Raw genomic sequence first — 16543 nt, forward strand, 5'->3', positions numbered from 1 at the left:
TGAAGAAAAGCGATCGCACTCGATTCTCTGCGTCGATTGCGCTTCAAATCGATAGAATCTGGATTTATTGTGTAGGAGGTCTGCAGTCCTTTCTTAGCAGAGGAATAGCATCACCTTAACTGCAGGATGGCTCTTTTGATATGCTAATGAGCCTGGGCCCAGAGAGTCCCTGGCTTCAAGCTGTGCTGATGGCCCATCCATCAGGTATAAGGTGACAAACACCATGACAGAACCAATTTAGAGTGAGGAAACTCAGACACTCCGACTCCTTTTCCCAGCAGGGAGCCGACATGTGGCTTGCTGCTGCCAACTTCAAAGAACCTTTGCCTGGGAATGACCTGGTATAAATCCCAGGGGTCTCTCATATTCCATAAATTGCTATATGTATCATATTTTCTGTGTTGCCAGGCTGGCAGACCCTCCAAACTAACAGAGCAGGTAGGGCCCTGCCTGGCGTTGGTTCTGAGAACATTTCAGAACCTTCTGAGGTAAAGACTGCCCGTTAGGCAGTCCAACAGTGCCCTAATGGTACCACAGGGGTCCCACCCCTCATGTTTGGTATCAGACTGCTGGGTACATCGAGGCAGATCTGAAAATATTAGTAAATCTGCCCTGACCTGTACGGTTCTGTGAGATAGAGCCCATATATGGGTAGATATGATTTCTAGCCCCAGTACAAGAGGAGGGCTCATCTCATCTTTGAAGGAGGTGTATAGCTCCCCGCCCTCACTCCCTCCTACTGAAGCAGGGGCATAAGAATGGCTGAGGACTCAAACTCAGAGTCCTCCACACTGAACCATCTTGCACTCATCAGATGCCAGCTTGAGGATATGCTGGTATCCACCTGGTCTGAACTCTGAACTCTGGACTTTGAAACCAAGGACTTTATGATTCTTCCCACAATAAGGACATCTTTCCAGGAACTAAGTATTTTTCTCCCTTCTTTTATTTTTCATACTGGCTATTACTGTTTAATAATTGTCTGTATATATTAATTATTTATATTGCGTGAATAAACGACTTTCTCCAAGTCATTCACTTTCCGCTACCCTGCTTATCAGCACACACAGAAATGATCCCGGGTCTCTGAAGATACGCTACTGTTTGTTTGTTGTTGGCTAGACAGAATATCGTGTGTTTAACCGTTTTATTCGCAGGATTAGTCAGTCAGTTAGTGGGCCCCACGGTCCCATGATAACCGCGGTGGTGGCAGTTTACTCTGAACCAGTGGGTGAAGTGGTAATCACCCGTGTCTCACGGGCTCCCTTCTGAGTTGTCCGCGGCTAATTCTTAACGGTTCCTGCGCATTGACTGCGACCAGAGTTCGCACGATCTGTGCGCTGGCACCGTTTAGAAGGCTAAGTGCGGTCAGCCACAAGGGCTCCTGTGACAATATATATATCCTAGGGGTCCATCTGTATTAGTTTTGGATAGTGCACAGTGCAGTAAGGTAGTTAGAACGTTTCTTGGGTTCTTATAACTGCCTTGTGCCCCATCACTTCTAGATTGGGTTCGGGGAAATTAACGGTGGCAGAGACAACATCAATGAACAGTTGTATAAGTATAAAACACATACATTCCCAGTGTCCCTAGGACCTGGGACCACTGCCAAATGAAACCCTAAGAGGGCAATTCCACTGCATTGTTGCTATCACAATTTCAATGCAAAAGCGCTGCATGCAGCATTTTTAGAGCAATCCTGGAGTGATCACACCTAACAGTAATTGGGCCCGATTCTATTCACTTCTTCTTCTAAGTTTTCTTCTAGGAGATAATTTTCATCTTCTTTTTGAAATAACTTTTCAGCACTTTGCAATTGAAAAAGCACCATAAAGTAGTTGAAAAAGTACTGTTGAAATTATTCTGAGTATTTTCTTGCTTGCTGGTAGCTTAAAAGGCATTTTTTTGATAGGATGTGAAATATAGTGTGTGAGCAATCTGTACTCCAAACATAAAACCAATCTGAGCTTATTCTTGGTTTTGCAATTTTGTGCCTGATTGTTAATTGAATGGAAATTATATTTTTTTGTTTTGTTTATTACATTAAATTACAAATATGTTTGTGCAGCATAAATATTCTTTTATAGTAATTTTACAATACAGGTGGAATTTCTCCTTTAGTAAGAAGCTAAGTAAAGACTTCAACATTTTTGGCTCAACCCTGATTTTCCATTGGACCATCCAGTAGTGGACCGAAATACAGTAAACGCCTAAATACTCAAATTAAGAAAAAAAAAAGTTGTACCAAAATAGTGCTTAAAGAGACTACTCCAAAAGTACCTGTAAATTGTAAACAAAGGTTTTACTGTGCTTGTTGATTTTCTAGGCCAGTGAATATAGATAGACCTTTTACTCATATTTGATGGGTTATCCTCATTTCCCAGGATTAGAAAAGGCCAGGGATATTGATGAAAAGAATATTTAGACAAGTAAGGTATAGACAAATTTTCTTCTTATTCCAGTAAACATGCTTGTGTGAAACTATGTGAAAGGAATGCTTAAACTTTGAACTTCACTACCTGCATTCTTGAGCAATACAATGACTACTATCGGCTTTGAGATTGTAACAGAAGCAAAATAACATAAATATTTGAATTTTTATATTTTGAACATACTGCAGAGCTAAACAGAGAACAGCTCAGAGAATTATGCTTTATAGAACAATGCATAACTTGTGTACAATATGCAAATCTCCACTGACCCAGGAAGGTAAAAAAGTTGAACTAGTAGCTTCTAATTAGTTATCTAGGTGCTTAAAGTAATACTGATGTGAGACTAAAAATAAAAAAACATACCTAAGGAGAGCGAAGGCTCAGGGTCCCATAGGGTCCCCAACCACCGGGCCGCGACCCACTGCCGGTCCGTTGGCAGTCTCCTACCAGGCCGCGGCGTGTCTGGCCTCTCGCCCCTCCCCCCGCGGCCACCGCTCCTGTTACCTTATGAGCGGCGGCCGCTTCCTTTCTTATAGTCCCCCAGGCGCCGCTCTCCTCTTATCGGCAACATCTTACAGCAGCGCGTATTGCGACTGCTGTAAGGAAGGGTAGGAAGCGCATCAGCGGCTTCCTGTAGCGGCGATATGCATCGCCGTTACCATGGGAACCGCTGACGCGCTTCCTTCCCTCCTTACAGCAGTCGCAATACGCGCTGCTGTAAGATGTTGCCGATAAGAGGAGAGCGGCGCCTGGGGGACTATAAGGAAGGAAGCGGCCGCCGCTCATAAGGTAACAGGCGTGCGGCCGTTTGGGGAGAGGGGCACTACCTACACACCCACCCATACTAGGGCGCTACACTGGGCACTCACCTAGCTATACTGGGGCGCCATACTAGGGAACTATACTAGCCATACTGGGGCGCTATACTGGGGCAAAATACTTGCTATACTGGGGCACTATACTGGCTGCACTGGGCACTATACTAGCTATACTGGGGCACTATACTGGCTGCACTGGGCACTGTACTAGCTATACTGGGGCACTATACTGGCTGTACTGGGCACTGTACTAGCTATACTGGGGCACTATACTGGCTGTACTGGGCACTGTACTAGCTATACTGGGGCACTATACTGGCTGTACTGGGCACTATACTGGCTGTACTGGGGCACTATACTGGGCACCATACTCGCTGTACTGGGCACTATACTAGCTATACTGGGGCACTATACTGGCTGTACTGAGCACTATACTAGCTATACTGGGCACTATACTAACTATACTGGGCACTATACTAGCTATACTGGGGCACTATACTAGCTATACTGGGGCACTATACTGGCTACACGGGGCGCTATACTGGAGCACTATACTGGCTATACTGGGGCACTATACTAGCTATACTGGGGCACTATACTGGCTACACGGGGCACTATACTGGCTATACTGGAGCACTATACTGGCTATACTGGGGCACTATACTAGCTATACTGGGGCACTATACTGGCTACACGGGGCACTATACTGGCAATACTGGGGCACTATACTGGCTATACTGGGGCACTATACTGGCTATACTGGGGCAACTATACTAGCCATACTGGGGCAACTAAACTCCCTATCTCCCTATACTGGGGCAACAACCCCCCCCCAACCCACTGCATATGACACTGTCCACTAGGTCACGCATCGCCGACGACCCCTCCCCCCCAACCCCCCCGGTCCCCAGAGAAAAATTTGGTCAGAAAGCAGTCCCAGAGCCGGAAAGGGTTGGGGACCCCTGCCATAGAGCCTTGCCATTCTCCTGATGGTCTCCTCATTCCCCCCCCAGGCCCCTACATTTACGCAGTACGGAGTGGCCCACCTTCGGGATGCCAGAGTGCTTCCGAAGACTGTCAAAGCCAGCCCAACCCGGAAGAAAGCAGTCTATGACTGAATGGTCGTAGACTGCTAACAGGAGAGCCTGTGGGGGAATGCGGGGACCGGGAGAAGAACGGGAAGGCTCTGAAGGACCCAGAGCCTTTAGGTGAGTATCAGTTTTTTACTTTTATTCTCCCTTCAGACTCACTTTAAAAAGCATCTAGAGACTTTAATAGGGTAATTCTCCCAGGACCTGGGCACACTATTGAGTTTATCTGCAATGCAGGTGGCTGAGCATTTTACACAAACACATGGCACCTGTGTTGCTCTCTATAGCAGAGCTGACCCCATTCAAATACACTGAATAGGACAGCGTTCAACACAAAAGACAAAGTACCTCGCACACAATGTATTGGATTCTGCCGGGAGATTACTCTGTACTCTACTGGACTGGCTTCTAACACTGTGCCTCCACTCTGACAGAACCTTCAAACTTAGCATCAATAGAAACAACTTAACGTGGGCACCAGTTCATAAAGCTTCATTTATTCCCGGAGTAACATACAAGATATTTCAGATGTTATTTCAGTAATACATCACCGCAAGTAGTTGACCAGTTGCAGAGTAGATGGTAATGTCGACAATTGTTTCGCGCTTGTCAGCGCTTTTTCACAGACAAGACTCCATGGCGGGGAGAAGCTCACCGCCATTCGTATTGCTTGGCGTTATAAGAGTGACGCCAAGCCTTCCTCCAAACTTCCGGACCACCCCCTGCCTGTTCCACCCACATTGAAGAGCAGAAGAGCGCGCGCGCTCCACCATGGAGCGCACGTCAGGCGTCCGCTTCCCCAATAGGACTCTCTATCCTCTATCCTTCACCACTCTCTCTTATCTCCTGGTGCTTTAACTTACACTTATGGTCTGCTCCTTGATGCTTTGGGTCCTTAGATAGGTATATACTGATTATCTACTTGTATAGATCTGTTTACTTATGGGGATTGTTATTAGCCGTGCAGCCTGTGTTCCAGCCGACTGGATCCTGCCCCTTTCTTTTTTCAGCCCGCAATAAAGGGACTCTCCTAAAACGTCCCAGCACTGCTGGCCATTATCTTTGGCCAATACAGTAGGACGGAATCCGCCTGATGGCGGAGGTTATGGTAACGCACCTCACGTCATTACGTGAGTGTGCGCCGTAATAAACAGAGTCCTATTGGGGAAGCGGACGCCTGACGTGCGCTCCATGGTGGAGCGCGCGCGCTCTTCTGCTCTTCAATGTGAGTGGAACAGGCAGGGGGCGGTCCGGAAGTTTGGAGGAAGGCTTGGCGTCACTCTTATAACGCCAAGCAATACGAATGGCGGTGAGCTTCTCCCCGCCATAGAGTCTTGTCTGTGAAAAAACGCTGACAAGCACGAAACAATTGTCGACTTTACCATCTACTCTGCAACTGGTCAACTACTTGCGGTGATGTACCACTGAATGGGACAGCTCTGTGTTGTGTATCAAATGCTGCATGCATTGTTATGTCAGAATGCACATGCATGTGCTGATCAGGCAGTGCTATCTATCCAATATCTGTTGTCCCTGCACAGTGTACACTGGTATCCATTGCTGAAATCCGCTCAAGTACGAGCCCCAAGTGGGTCCATGGAGATTGGCATGTTTGTTTATCTTGTTTTTTGCTCATCCCTATACATAATTAATGCAGTTTCATTAAATAAAGATTGCAACTTGCATTGCAAATAATGTCTTAGTGCATTTTGTCTGCATGTGTTACATAGTCCTAATACAATGAGAAAAAGCTCTACCATAAACTATAATACTGAAAATAATATAAGTACTGTATATAGGATCATGCATGCAATGTTGGGAAAACACATTATGAAACAACATAGGTCATTCTGCATGCATAGTCTGGAAGAAGAGCTGCTAGAGATGTAGTTCCTTGGCTTAGGGGAGGCATCTGCAGTGCCCAGTAACCTGGATGTGTACAGTTACTGTGTGAAAAGCTAAACCCCAGGTAAATATATAGATACTAGTATCACCATATAATCCAGAAATGTGCTCATTAAATTTTTTATATTTTTTATCAAAGCAATAGACGTACTATCTATACAGTAACGTCCCCAGTATCCGGCACAGCTAAATAGACCTTTTGCTCCGACTTGATGGGTTATCCCCATATCACAGGATTGCCTGATGCCGGGTATGTGTAGGTTCCGGTTGCTTGATAATTTAAGATGAAATTTAACACTAACCTCCCCTCACAGATGAAATGCAGAGCAGCGCACAGCAGAAACAACTTACAATACCTCTCATGCCAGACCTCTTCACTTCCTGAAGCTCCCAACTGCTGTACTGCATCCGCTCTGTACGGCTCTTATGCAGGTCAGGTGACATGCCAGGAGCCAAACAAGGTTTCAGCAGAGCAGGCGGCAGCTGCAGGAGTGAAAAGGACCAGCACCCGGAGGTTTTGTAATTTATTCCGTTGCATGCTGCTCTGCATAATAAAAAAGAAACGCCCCACCGCCCACATAGCTCCCCCCACTGACCTCCAGTTTGTTGAGATTTCCAGATGATCGAGTACTGATTAACCTGGACTTTGGTGCAAGCATAAGTCTATGGACTGTATGCTGCACTGTATGTAACCCACCCCATTGAAAACATTCGATGCAACTTTTGATCACTTTTGTGATCAGATTTTTCTGGATGCACAATGCAACGGATATGAAAGTAGCCTAATCCCCTCAACACTCAAAATGGAAGAGGATAGACAGTACTGTGATCGGGTCAGGGTCCACTAAATTGCACAATACTGTCACAGTAACAATATGAGCTTGAGGATGGACTTTGCCTATCCTGTGTTGTTTAAAGTAAATCTGAGATCTTGGAATCAAAAGATTTTATACTCACCAGGGGCTTCCTCCAGCCCCATGAGCGCTTATGCATCCCTCACCGTCCTCCCGGTAATCTGGCTCAGTTGTGCCAGTCGGCTGTTCTGCGCATGCGCAGGGACTAATTGCGGCCGAACTGAGGCACTCGGGAAGACAACAAGGGACGCATGGGTGCTCATGGGACTGGAGGAAGCCCCAGGTAAGTATAAAATCTTTTGATTCCGAGATCTCAGGCACATTTTAAATGCAAAGCAGATTAAGGTGAGGACACTGAGTCGCTTGTACTGGTTGGGTGTGGTGTTTTACTGAGCTGGCAGATTCACAAGACTGGATAGACAAAGCAGCAAATCTTTTGGCTAGTAATACATTTTACACAGACATTAATTCAACTGTGTAATTAGCTGGTTGCCTGGGCTTCAGTTCAAGAAATGGCACCATAAAGATAAAGGCTGAATGTTAGTGTAATTTAAAACTTGACAGTAAAGCTGGCCATACACTGGCCCGATTTGCCACCGTTTCGACAGCAGATTCGATCACTGGGATCAAATCTGCTGCCAATTGTTCGCGCTACACGCCGAATTTCGATCCATTTCGTCCGATCCCATCGATCGCTCCGTGCGGAAAATTACCGTCGATCGCCCGCGGGTAGGGAGCGCGTCGCTAGCGGCGTTCGAGTACCCGACGACCGACGCAATAGAGCCGCATACATTACCTGCTCCGCCGGCACGACTACCCCCGGTCACCGCTGCTCCGTGTCCGCGCTGGTCTCCGGCATGCTTCAGTTCCTTCTGCCCAGCAGGAAGTTTAAACAGTAGAGGGCGCTCTACTGTTTAAACTTCCTGCCGGGCAGGAAGAAGTAAAGCATGCTGGACCTGGAGACCAGAGCAGAGAAGATAGCGGAGACCTGGGGACTGGAGTCGCTGGCGGAGCAGGTAATGTATGCGGTCATGCGGGCGGAGGGAGCGGCGGCAGCAGCACCACCACCACCACAACAGATTGTGAACGGTTTCAGGCTGAAATCGGTTCACAATCTGTTTGCAGTAAAGGTAGCCATACGATCCCTCTCTGATCAGATCTGATCAGAGAGGGATCTATCTGTTGGTCGAATCTTATGGCAAATCGACCAGTGTATGGCTACCTTTACCCCCTGCAAGATCCTGAGGAATCAAACCTGTGCAGTTCTTTCTGTATATTGTATATAATATACAGTGGCTTGCAAAAGTATTCTGCCCCCTTGAAGTTTTCCACATTTTGTCACATTACTGCCACAAACATGAATCAATTTTATTGGAATTCCACGTGAAAGACCAATACAAAGTGGTGTACACGTGAGAAGTGGAATGAAAATCATACATGATTCCAAACATTTTTTACAATTAAATAACTGCAAAGTGGGGTGTGCATAATTATTCAGCCCCTTTGGTCTGAGTGCAGTCTGTTGCCCATACACATTGCCTGATGAGTGCTAATGACTAAATAGAGTGCACCTGTGTGTAATCTAATATCAGTACAAGTACAGCTGCTCTGTGACGGCCTCAGAGGTTGTCTAAGAGAATATTGGGAGCAACAACACCATGAAGTCCAAAGAACACACCAGACAGGTCAGGGATAAAGTTATTGAGAATTTTAAAGCAGGCTAAGGCTACAAAAAGATTTCCAAAGCCTTGAACATCCCACAGAGCACTGTTCAAGCGATCATTCAGAAATGGAAGGAGTATGGCACAACTGTAAACCTACCAAGACAATGCCGTCCACCTAAACTCACAGGCCGAACAAGGAGAGCACTGATCAGAAATGCAGTCAAGAGCCCCATGGTGACTCTGGACTAGCTGCAGAGATCTACAGCTCAGGTGGGGGAATCTGTCCATTGGACAACTATTAGTCGTGCACTGCACAAAGTGGCAAGAAGAAAGCCATTGTTAACAGAAAAGCATAAGAAGTCCTGTTTGCAGTTTGCCACAAGCCATGTGGGGGACACAGCAAACATGTGGAAAAAGTTGCTCTGGTCAGATGAGACCAAAATTGAACTTTTTGGCCAAAATGCAAAACTCTATGTGTGGCAGAAAACTAACACTGCACATCACTCTGAACACACCATCCCCACTGTCAAATATGGTGGTGGCAGCATCATGCTCTGGGGGTGCTTCTCTTCAGCAGGGACGGGGAAGCTGGTCAGAGTTGATGGGAAGATGGATGGAGCCAAATACAGGGCAATCTTGGAAGGAAACCTCTTGGAGTCTTCAAAAGACTTGAGACTGGGGCGGAGGATCACCCTCCAGCAGGACAACGATCCTAAACATAAAGCCAGGGCAACAATGGAATGGTTTAAAACAAAACATATCCATGTGTTTGAATTGTCCAGTCAAAGTCCAGATCTAAATACAATCGAGAATCTGTGGCAAGATCAGAAAACTTCTGTTCACAAACGCTGTCCATCTAATCTGACTGAGCTGGAGCTTTTTTGCAAAGAAGAATGGGCAAGGATTTCAGTCTCTAGATGTGCAAAGCTGGTAGAAACATACCCTAAAAGACTGGCAGCTGTAATTGCAGCAAAAGGTGGTTCTACAAAGTAGTGACTCAGGGGGCTGAATAATTACGCACACCCCACTTTGCAGTTATTTATTTGTAAAAAAATGTTTGGAATCCTGTATGATTTTTGTTCCACTTCTCACATGTACACCACTTTGTATTGGTCTTTCACGTGGAATTCCAATAAAATTGATTCATGTTTGTGGCAGTAATGTGACAAAATGTGGAAAACTTCAATACTTTTGCAAACCACTGTATATTAGTTATGTTGTGGATAACAGAGGCAGCATTTATTCCCTGTGTATTTAACTGTTTTGATGTATATATTTTTTTCTAGTAAGAAAGTTGGAGATAACCTAGCAATGCTAATCCTAATGATTTAGTCGCTTTGACTGGGTTACAACAGTATAGGAATATTTCACTCAGGCACTTGGTGTTGACAGCCCTGTCTTGCTGGTAATCACTGACAAAGTAAAGAGATCAAATTTCCTGCTGTGCAGCTAAAGTTATCTCGGCATCAGTATCCTTCTGCTTTTTATTTGTTGCTAGTTATTAGAAAAAAATGATTGGGTACTTGCAAATTACTTAGCTAGGCTGTCTGTACTTTTGCTGCAGAACCTATAAGCAATGATAGTTATTTCAAAATGGTACTCACTGTGCATCTTGTGAGATCATATTATCTGCACAATACTAATGTCAACTATGTTCAAGAATCCATCAAAGTGGCCCTCCAAGAATTGTTTTACAAATGTGATTGCTGGAATCCTGTAGTGACCACAAGTACTTAGTTAAAAAACAATACTGTGCTAAGCCACCAAAATTGTGGTCACGTGATCACTTCCTTCCCCTCCATCTTAACAATAGCACTGTCTCCAGCCTTGAAGATTAACAGTGGCAGTCTACTACTGTAAGGAAGCCTGGTCCATGTGTGTAACTGCAATGGGGTTTGAAAATGGTATAATTTAAACATTAAAGGATAAAAAACAAGTATCTACTTATATGTGTTGGATAAAAATAAAAAAATATTTCCTTCAATTCTGCTTTAACGCTTCTCTTTTATTCTTCTCTATGCAGCATGAAGAATCTTTGCCCTTTAAAGCGGACCCAAACCAAACATTTTTTTTTTAAATTCTAAATATTTAGTTGCACCACTCTGACACATACAAAGATAAATAAACACTCCTTCAAGTCTATGAGCATTTCAGTGCATGCTTTTCAACCTTCTTTTTTCATAACTAGGGTTATACAGGTGGCAGCCATTACTTCTGAGCTTAGTAGGAGGTTTTAGATCATGGGTGTGTTTGTCATCAGCTACCTTTCCTCACAGGGGCGTCGTCTATGTGAAATCTCACACAAGCGGAGAATAGCAGCCTGTGTTTTGTTTTTGTTTTTTTATCTCCTCCACCAGTCTGCCGGATTTTTTCCCTTCAATATGAAAGGAAAGGGGGTTCCTCCAATAAATGTAAAATATGTTATATTTGTCATCATGCAGCTGAAAAAAGGCTGCTATTTATTATTATAATTTAGAAAATAGATTTTATTTCTGAATTCTTGTATTTTTAATTTGGGTCCACTTTAAAACGCTAAACAATTTGTCACTCACCATTTAAAAAACCATTAATTACATAAATAACATTAAATAAAGAGTGCTATTGGCCTCTCATTTTCCCATACTAGACAGACAGGAAATGGGCAATATGTCTGACGAACACACATATAGTTACATAAAATAGAATGTGCACTCCTGAGATGTAGGCAGTAGTCATTAGACTCTTCCAAGGAAGTTCCAGCAAGGAAAGTTGTTCTCCTTTGTTTTTTACAATCTCCTTCCTTTCACCGTATCTTAAATCTTCTGTAAAGTGCTAATTTGCTCACGTCTTCATAGTGGCCATTTAGTCTTTACAATTAACCATCTTTTACGTAACAATTCTTTCATTCTGAGGTGTGTTATCCCCAGAGAAATGTCACAGGAATTTTTTTTCAGATACATCTGTCTTGCGTGTTGTTACCTGGATACAAAACATACAAATACATTTTGAAAAAAAATATATACAATACAAAAAAGACAACAACTTTTGTTTTGGTTGTGGTTTGTTGGAGAAATGTCCCCTCATTCCCTGACAGAGTGACACATGATTGGTGGAGATGAAAGTGAGGAGAATTCTTCTTAGTAGAGATGCAGTGGGCAGCATGACAAGGGTTTAATCCTTATCCTCATTCAAATATTAAAGCATTTTCCACCCTAAAAAAGACCCCACCAGATTTAAATACCCAAATACTCATAAAATCCTCCAAAAAGTGCCACAATGATGTCGTAAATCATCTTCCAGCCTGGGTCTAAACCAGGCATGGGCAAACTTGGCCCTCCAGCTGTTAAGGAACTACTAGTAACATGAACATCAATACACATTCATGTTATCTTGCAGATCACACTATGGCCCATATGCAATTAACTTTTTCTCCTCAGTTTTTTCCTTATTGATATTTTTAAACTTGTCAATAAAATGCCTTTTAAGGCACCAGAAAGCTAGAAAACACTCAAAATAATTTTGATAGTACTTTTTTTCATCTTCATCTTCTTTTTGGTATTTTTTAGTTGAAAAATACTGGAAAGTTATTTTAAATTGAAGATACAAAATTATCTCCTAGGAGAAAACTCAGGTGAAAAAGTGATTTGCATATGGCCCCTGTGCAGTGTGCAGTGCCTCAGAACTGACAGCACCGCACGTAGGGCTTGATTCAATAAGACAAATAGCATGTCTTATCAAAGTTAACACGCCTTATCAAAGTTAACACGCCTTATCAGAGTAGCATTGCGAACTTATGCCTGCTAATTGGCAATGACGAGAGCTCCACTCGTCCTGCCCTGAGCCCCTGCATGTTGGTAGCGCTCTCTATGCTACTTTGATAAGGCGTCTTACCTTTGATAAAGCGTGCTAACTTTGATAAGGCATGCTATTTGTCTTAGTGAATCAGGCCCATAGTGTGAACAAGCCCTAAGAGACCTATTGTATAGTGTATTTGCATCCTGATTTTTTTCTCAGTCTTCTTGCATTATAGAACATAGCCTCAGCTTCAATACATTTACAGCTGATTAAATGCAAATTTGTATGTAATGCTGACATTTAAAGGTGACATTATCTGTATCTTGTAGTATTAAGCATTTCTAATATTAATTCTGCCCCATAGCTAATATCTGTTTTTTTATGTTTTGTTTTCTTTTTTGCCCACATAGGAGCTGCAATGTTGTTGGTGATGTAAACCCAATGTACAGAGCAAGAAGAATTAATGACATTTTGTCTCCTCTACCTGGTACTCACCCTAGCCTGTCAATTGAAACAGTTACATATTACAAATAATACATCTCTTTTCAATTTGAGGGAGGCTGAAAACGCAAATAACTGAAAATAAACTGATTAGATTCATAACTGTATCTGTAGTTTTATTCATAACTAGGATTTTCTTGGAATGCCACAGTCTTATTTTGTGTTAAAAAGCTAAAAAATAAATTAAGTTTTTATTGTCTCAGTTGAATGTTGACAGTTTTAGATGTTTTACAACCCCTATTTAGAACTATTGACCTTTTTTAATCTATTTCCTTCACTCAGAATTGTCTCTCTGCCATAAAAGAGTTTTATAGCCTGTAATTAGCTATCAGTTTGTGCAACACACTCTATGTAACTGGTGCAAGTACCAGTAAAAATACTGTGCACAGGCTGTGCATGGCAGTTTTACTACAGTTGTATGAATATAACCCCATGTCACATGTCAGCTAAGGTACCCTTTAATTTATCCAGAAACATTTTGTATAAAGAGGAAGCAGCCATAACAACTAACAACCGAAGACGGGGCCATTGGGAAATTGCAGCTAAACGAGCGGGCAGAAAGGAGAACGGGGGAGCAGTGAGCATTAGGACAGCTCACCATACATGCCTGCCCTCCCCCCCCCCCCCCCCTTCTGTTACTCATCTGTGTTTGGGATCTGTTGTCCTTTAAAGAGGAACTCCAGTGAAAATAATGAAATAAAAGAGTGCATTTATTTTCACAATAATTATGTATAAATGATTTAGTCAGTGCTTGCACATTGTAAAATATTTCCTCTCCCTGATTTACATTCTGACGTTTATCACATGGTGACATTTTTACTGCTGGCAGGTGATGTTAGTGGAAGGAGATGCTGCTTGCTTTTTTGGCAGTTTGAAACAGCTCTTATTTCCCACAATGCAACAAGGCTCCCACAGTGTGATGTCAGAACCATGGTCTTGGCATCACACTGTGGGAGGGGTTTCAACACAATATCAGCCATATAGAGCCCTCTGAAGACCCGTTTGTGAAAAGGAATAGATTTCATTATCAGCTACTGATTGGGATGAAGTTCAATCCTTGGTCGCGGTTTCTCTTTAAAATGCATGGGCAGTAAAGGGTACTCTTTACCAAAATCTTACATGCATTCCTCTAAATTTTACACCAATGGACACATGACATTATTGCCTATCACCCTAATACTATCTTTCTTGGTTATCACAGTGTTTACTGGAACTCATTTGTCAGATATGCTCCTAATTTTCTCATTCAATAAAAAAATGTTTTTTGCTTTCCGATTCAATTTTTTATCATATTAAATTGGAAAAACAACCAAACTGAAATAATGCTGATTTTTTTTTCTCGAATACAGACGTTTGATCAAATCCCTTACTGCATTGTACAACTATATGCTTACACAGTTGAGACCAGCATAAAGAACATTTGATATACAATTGTTTTTATTTAGCAGTTAAATCTGATAAAAATATCAAACAATGTACTATTAATTTAAATTCAACCTGACAGCAAGCCAATTGGCATTATTTAGAAGGGAAAAGATAATAGTTTCCATATTTCTCCTGCTACAAGTATCCTGTAAAAAAAACCTGAAGAGTAAAATACCATAGACTATCTTGAAATAGAAAGTAGCAGTAGGGTATTGTACCGTGTTAGCCATCAGTAAAAGCAAGAAGTTTTAAATCAGGATGATACCATTTATTGGCTAACTAAAAAGAATAAGAATAAGCAAGCATTCGGCCTTGCAGCATTCGTCGGGCTTACAAGCCCGACAAAGGCTGCGAGGCCGAAAGCTTGCTTATTCTTATTCTTTTTAGCTTGCCAATAAATGGTATCATTCTGATTTAAAACTTCTTGCTTTGAAATAGAAATTGTCACATCTTTATGGTAAAGTAGCGCTGTAGTGAAAAGGATATGGAGGTTGCCTTATTTTTCCTTTTACATTATGCCAGTTCCCTGGCTGTTATCCCAATACTCTTGCTCCAACACTTTAAGCCACTGACCCAGAACGGGTATGCAGATCAGATACTCCAACCAAAGTGTGACTACACTAGCCACATGCTTGTTTCAGGTGTGTGATTCAGAAACAACTGAAGCCAAAACATCAGCATGGCAGTGAAGCAACTGGCATTGTTTAAAGGGACCCTGAGCAGCATTAAAAAAGGAAATCTGGACTTACCTGGAGCATCCCTAGCTGCCCCATAGCCCGCAATGTCCCTCGGCATCCTCTGGATCTCCTCCGTGGTCCATCTTGCGGCTCCATTAACCCGGCAACTTCGCCTGAAGTTGGGCATGCGCTGCCCATCCACATATCTGGCACGTCATCATGCTGGTTGCCATAAGCATCCTGCACATGCGCGGTTTAGACTTTTGAACACCGGGCATACGCAAGACGCTTACACCAACAGGCATGATGATGTGCCGGGTGCGCAGACGGGCCACGCATGCGTGACTTTGGCCAAAGTCGCTGGGATAGCAGAGAAGCCGTCAGAACCACGGAGGGGCTTCAGACGATGCAAGGGCACCTTGCAGGATATGGGGCGGCTGGAGAAAGCTCCATGTAAGTTCAAATTTCCTTTTTTTTAGTACTGCTTAGGGTCCATTTAAAAGGAAATACATATAGCAGCCTATTTATACCTCTCAATACAGAGTTTCTTTAAACACTGGTTATTGAATACATTATATTAAAATGTATTTTGTGCTAATATAAAGGGACTTTAATTGCAATGCATCTGATGCACACTGCTGCCCAAATTATTTGCCCGAATATGATAACAAAAGATTAACATCATCTTGATTTTATTTCCTTACATCATGATTTTCTAAAATATGCTTTATGCTGCTCAGTGTTGATTGTGGTAAATGGACCCGGCAGCCTATGCAAATCATTTTAAGTACATCCTACTTTCACACAAATGAAGCTTCCTGATCAGATCAGATGCAGTATTTTCAGAATAGAATTACTCACCTTTCATTTATTTGCTCAAGTAAAAGTACAGCTCCACTTTTGATGTTGAGGCCTCTAATAGTTTCATATTCTCCGAGTTCTCTCCCATTGTAAGAAAATTGCTTCTTCCAGGAGGTGACTCCTTGTTTTACTAGATGAACCCGGAGGTCCTTTATGGTGTCTGCTGGCCGTACCATCACCGAGCACATCTTACAGTCCTCCGGCACATGAACAAGAATCTCAAATTTTACCCAGTGTAAACTTAATCGCTTTAGTTTTTCCATATCGATGTATGTGAAACATTTTACAGCAGCGAAGAGGCCATACCTCGAAAAGGCACCTGTATCTATTAAATTCTTGTGTTTCTCGTCTGACAGGTATTAGCTGCATTCTTCTTGTAGTCACAAGCACACACAGGGCATGCAGAGTCTTGTAGAGATGTAGGCCTATGCCATCATTACCTGTCATACTAGACTTACACTTCTTATATTCATATGGAAATACATCTATAAGATATTTCTTGGGTTTAATGTAATTAAATTGCTGGTTCTATTTGTTTTGC

General features: G+C 42.8%; 1 protein-coding gene across 1 annotated transcript; it reads right to left on the reverse strand.

Annotated features, from left to right (window-relative positions):
- Window positions 1-9968: 9968 nt before the first annotated feature.
- TINCR (TINCR ubiquitin domain containing) lies at window positions 9969-16311 on the reverse strand. Its single transcript, XM_068271328.1, has 2 exons — window positions 16003-16311; window positions 9969-11722 (listed from the first exon to the last, which is right to left on the reverse strand). Exons 1-2 carry the CDS (start codon window positions 16263-16265, stop codon window positions 11719-11721), a joined length of 267 nt encoding a protein of 88 aa, XP_068127429.1. The 5' UTR covers window positions 16266-16311; the 3' UTR covers window positions 9969-11718.
- Between the last annotated feature and the right edge of the window lie 232 nt (window positions 16312-16543).

The sequence above is a fragment of the Hyperolius riggenbachi genome, chromosome 1 (genome assembly GCF_040937935.1).
Source record: "Hyperolius riggenbachi isolate aHypRig1 chromosome 1, aHypRig1.pri, whole genome shotgun sequence".
In the NCBI taxonomy this organism is placed as follows: Eukaryota; Metazoa; Chordata; class Amphibia; order Anura; family Hyperoliidae; genus Hyperolius; species Hyperolius riggenbachi.

Bases quoted from the DNA above. Each gene is read 5' to 3' on its own strand.
- TINCR (XM_068271328.1), bottom strand. From the start codon at position 16,265: ATGGAAAAACTAAAGCGATTAAGTTTACACTGGGTAAAATTTGAGATT.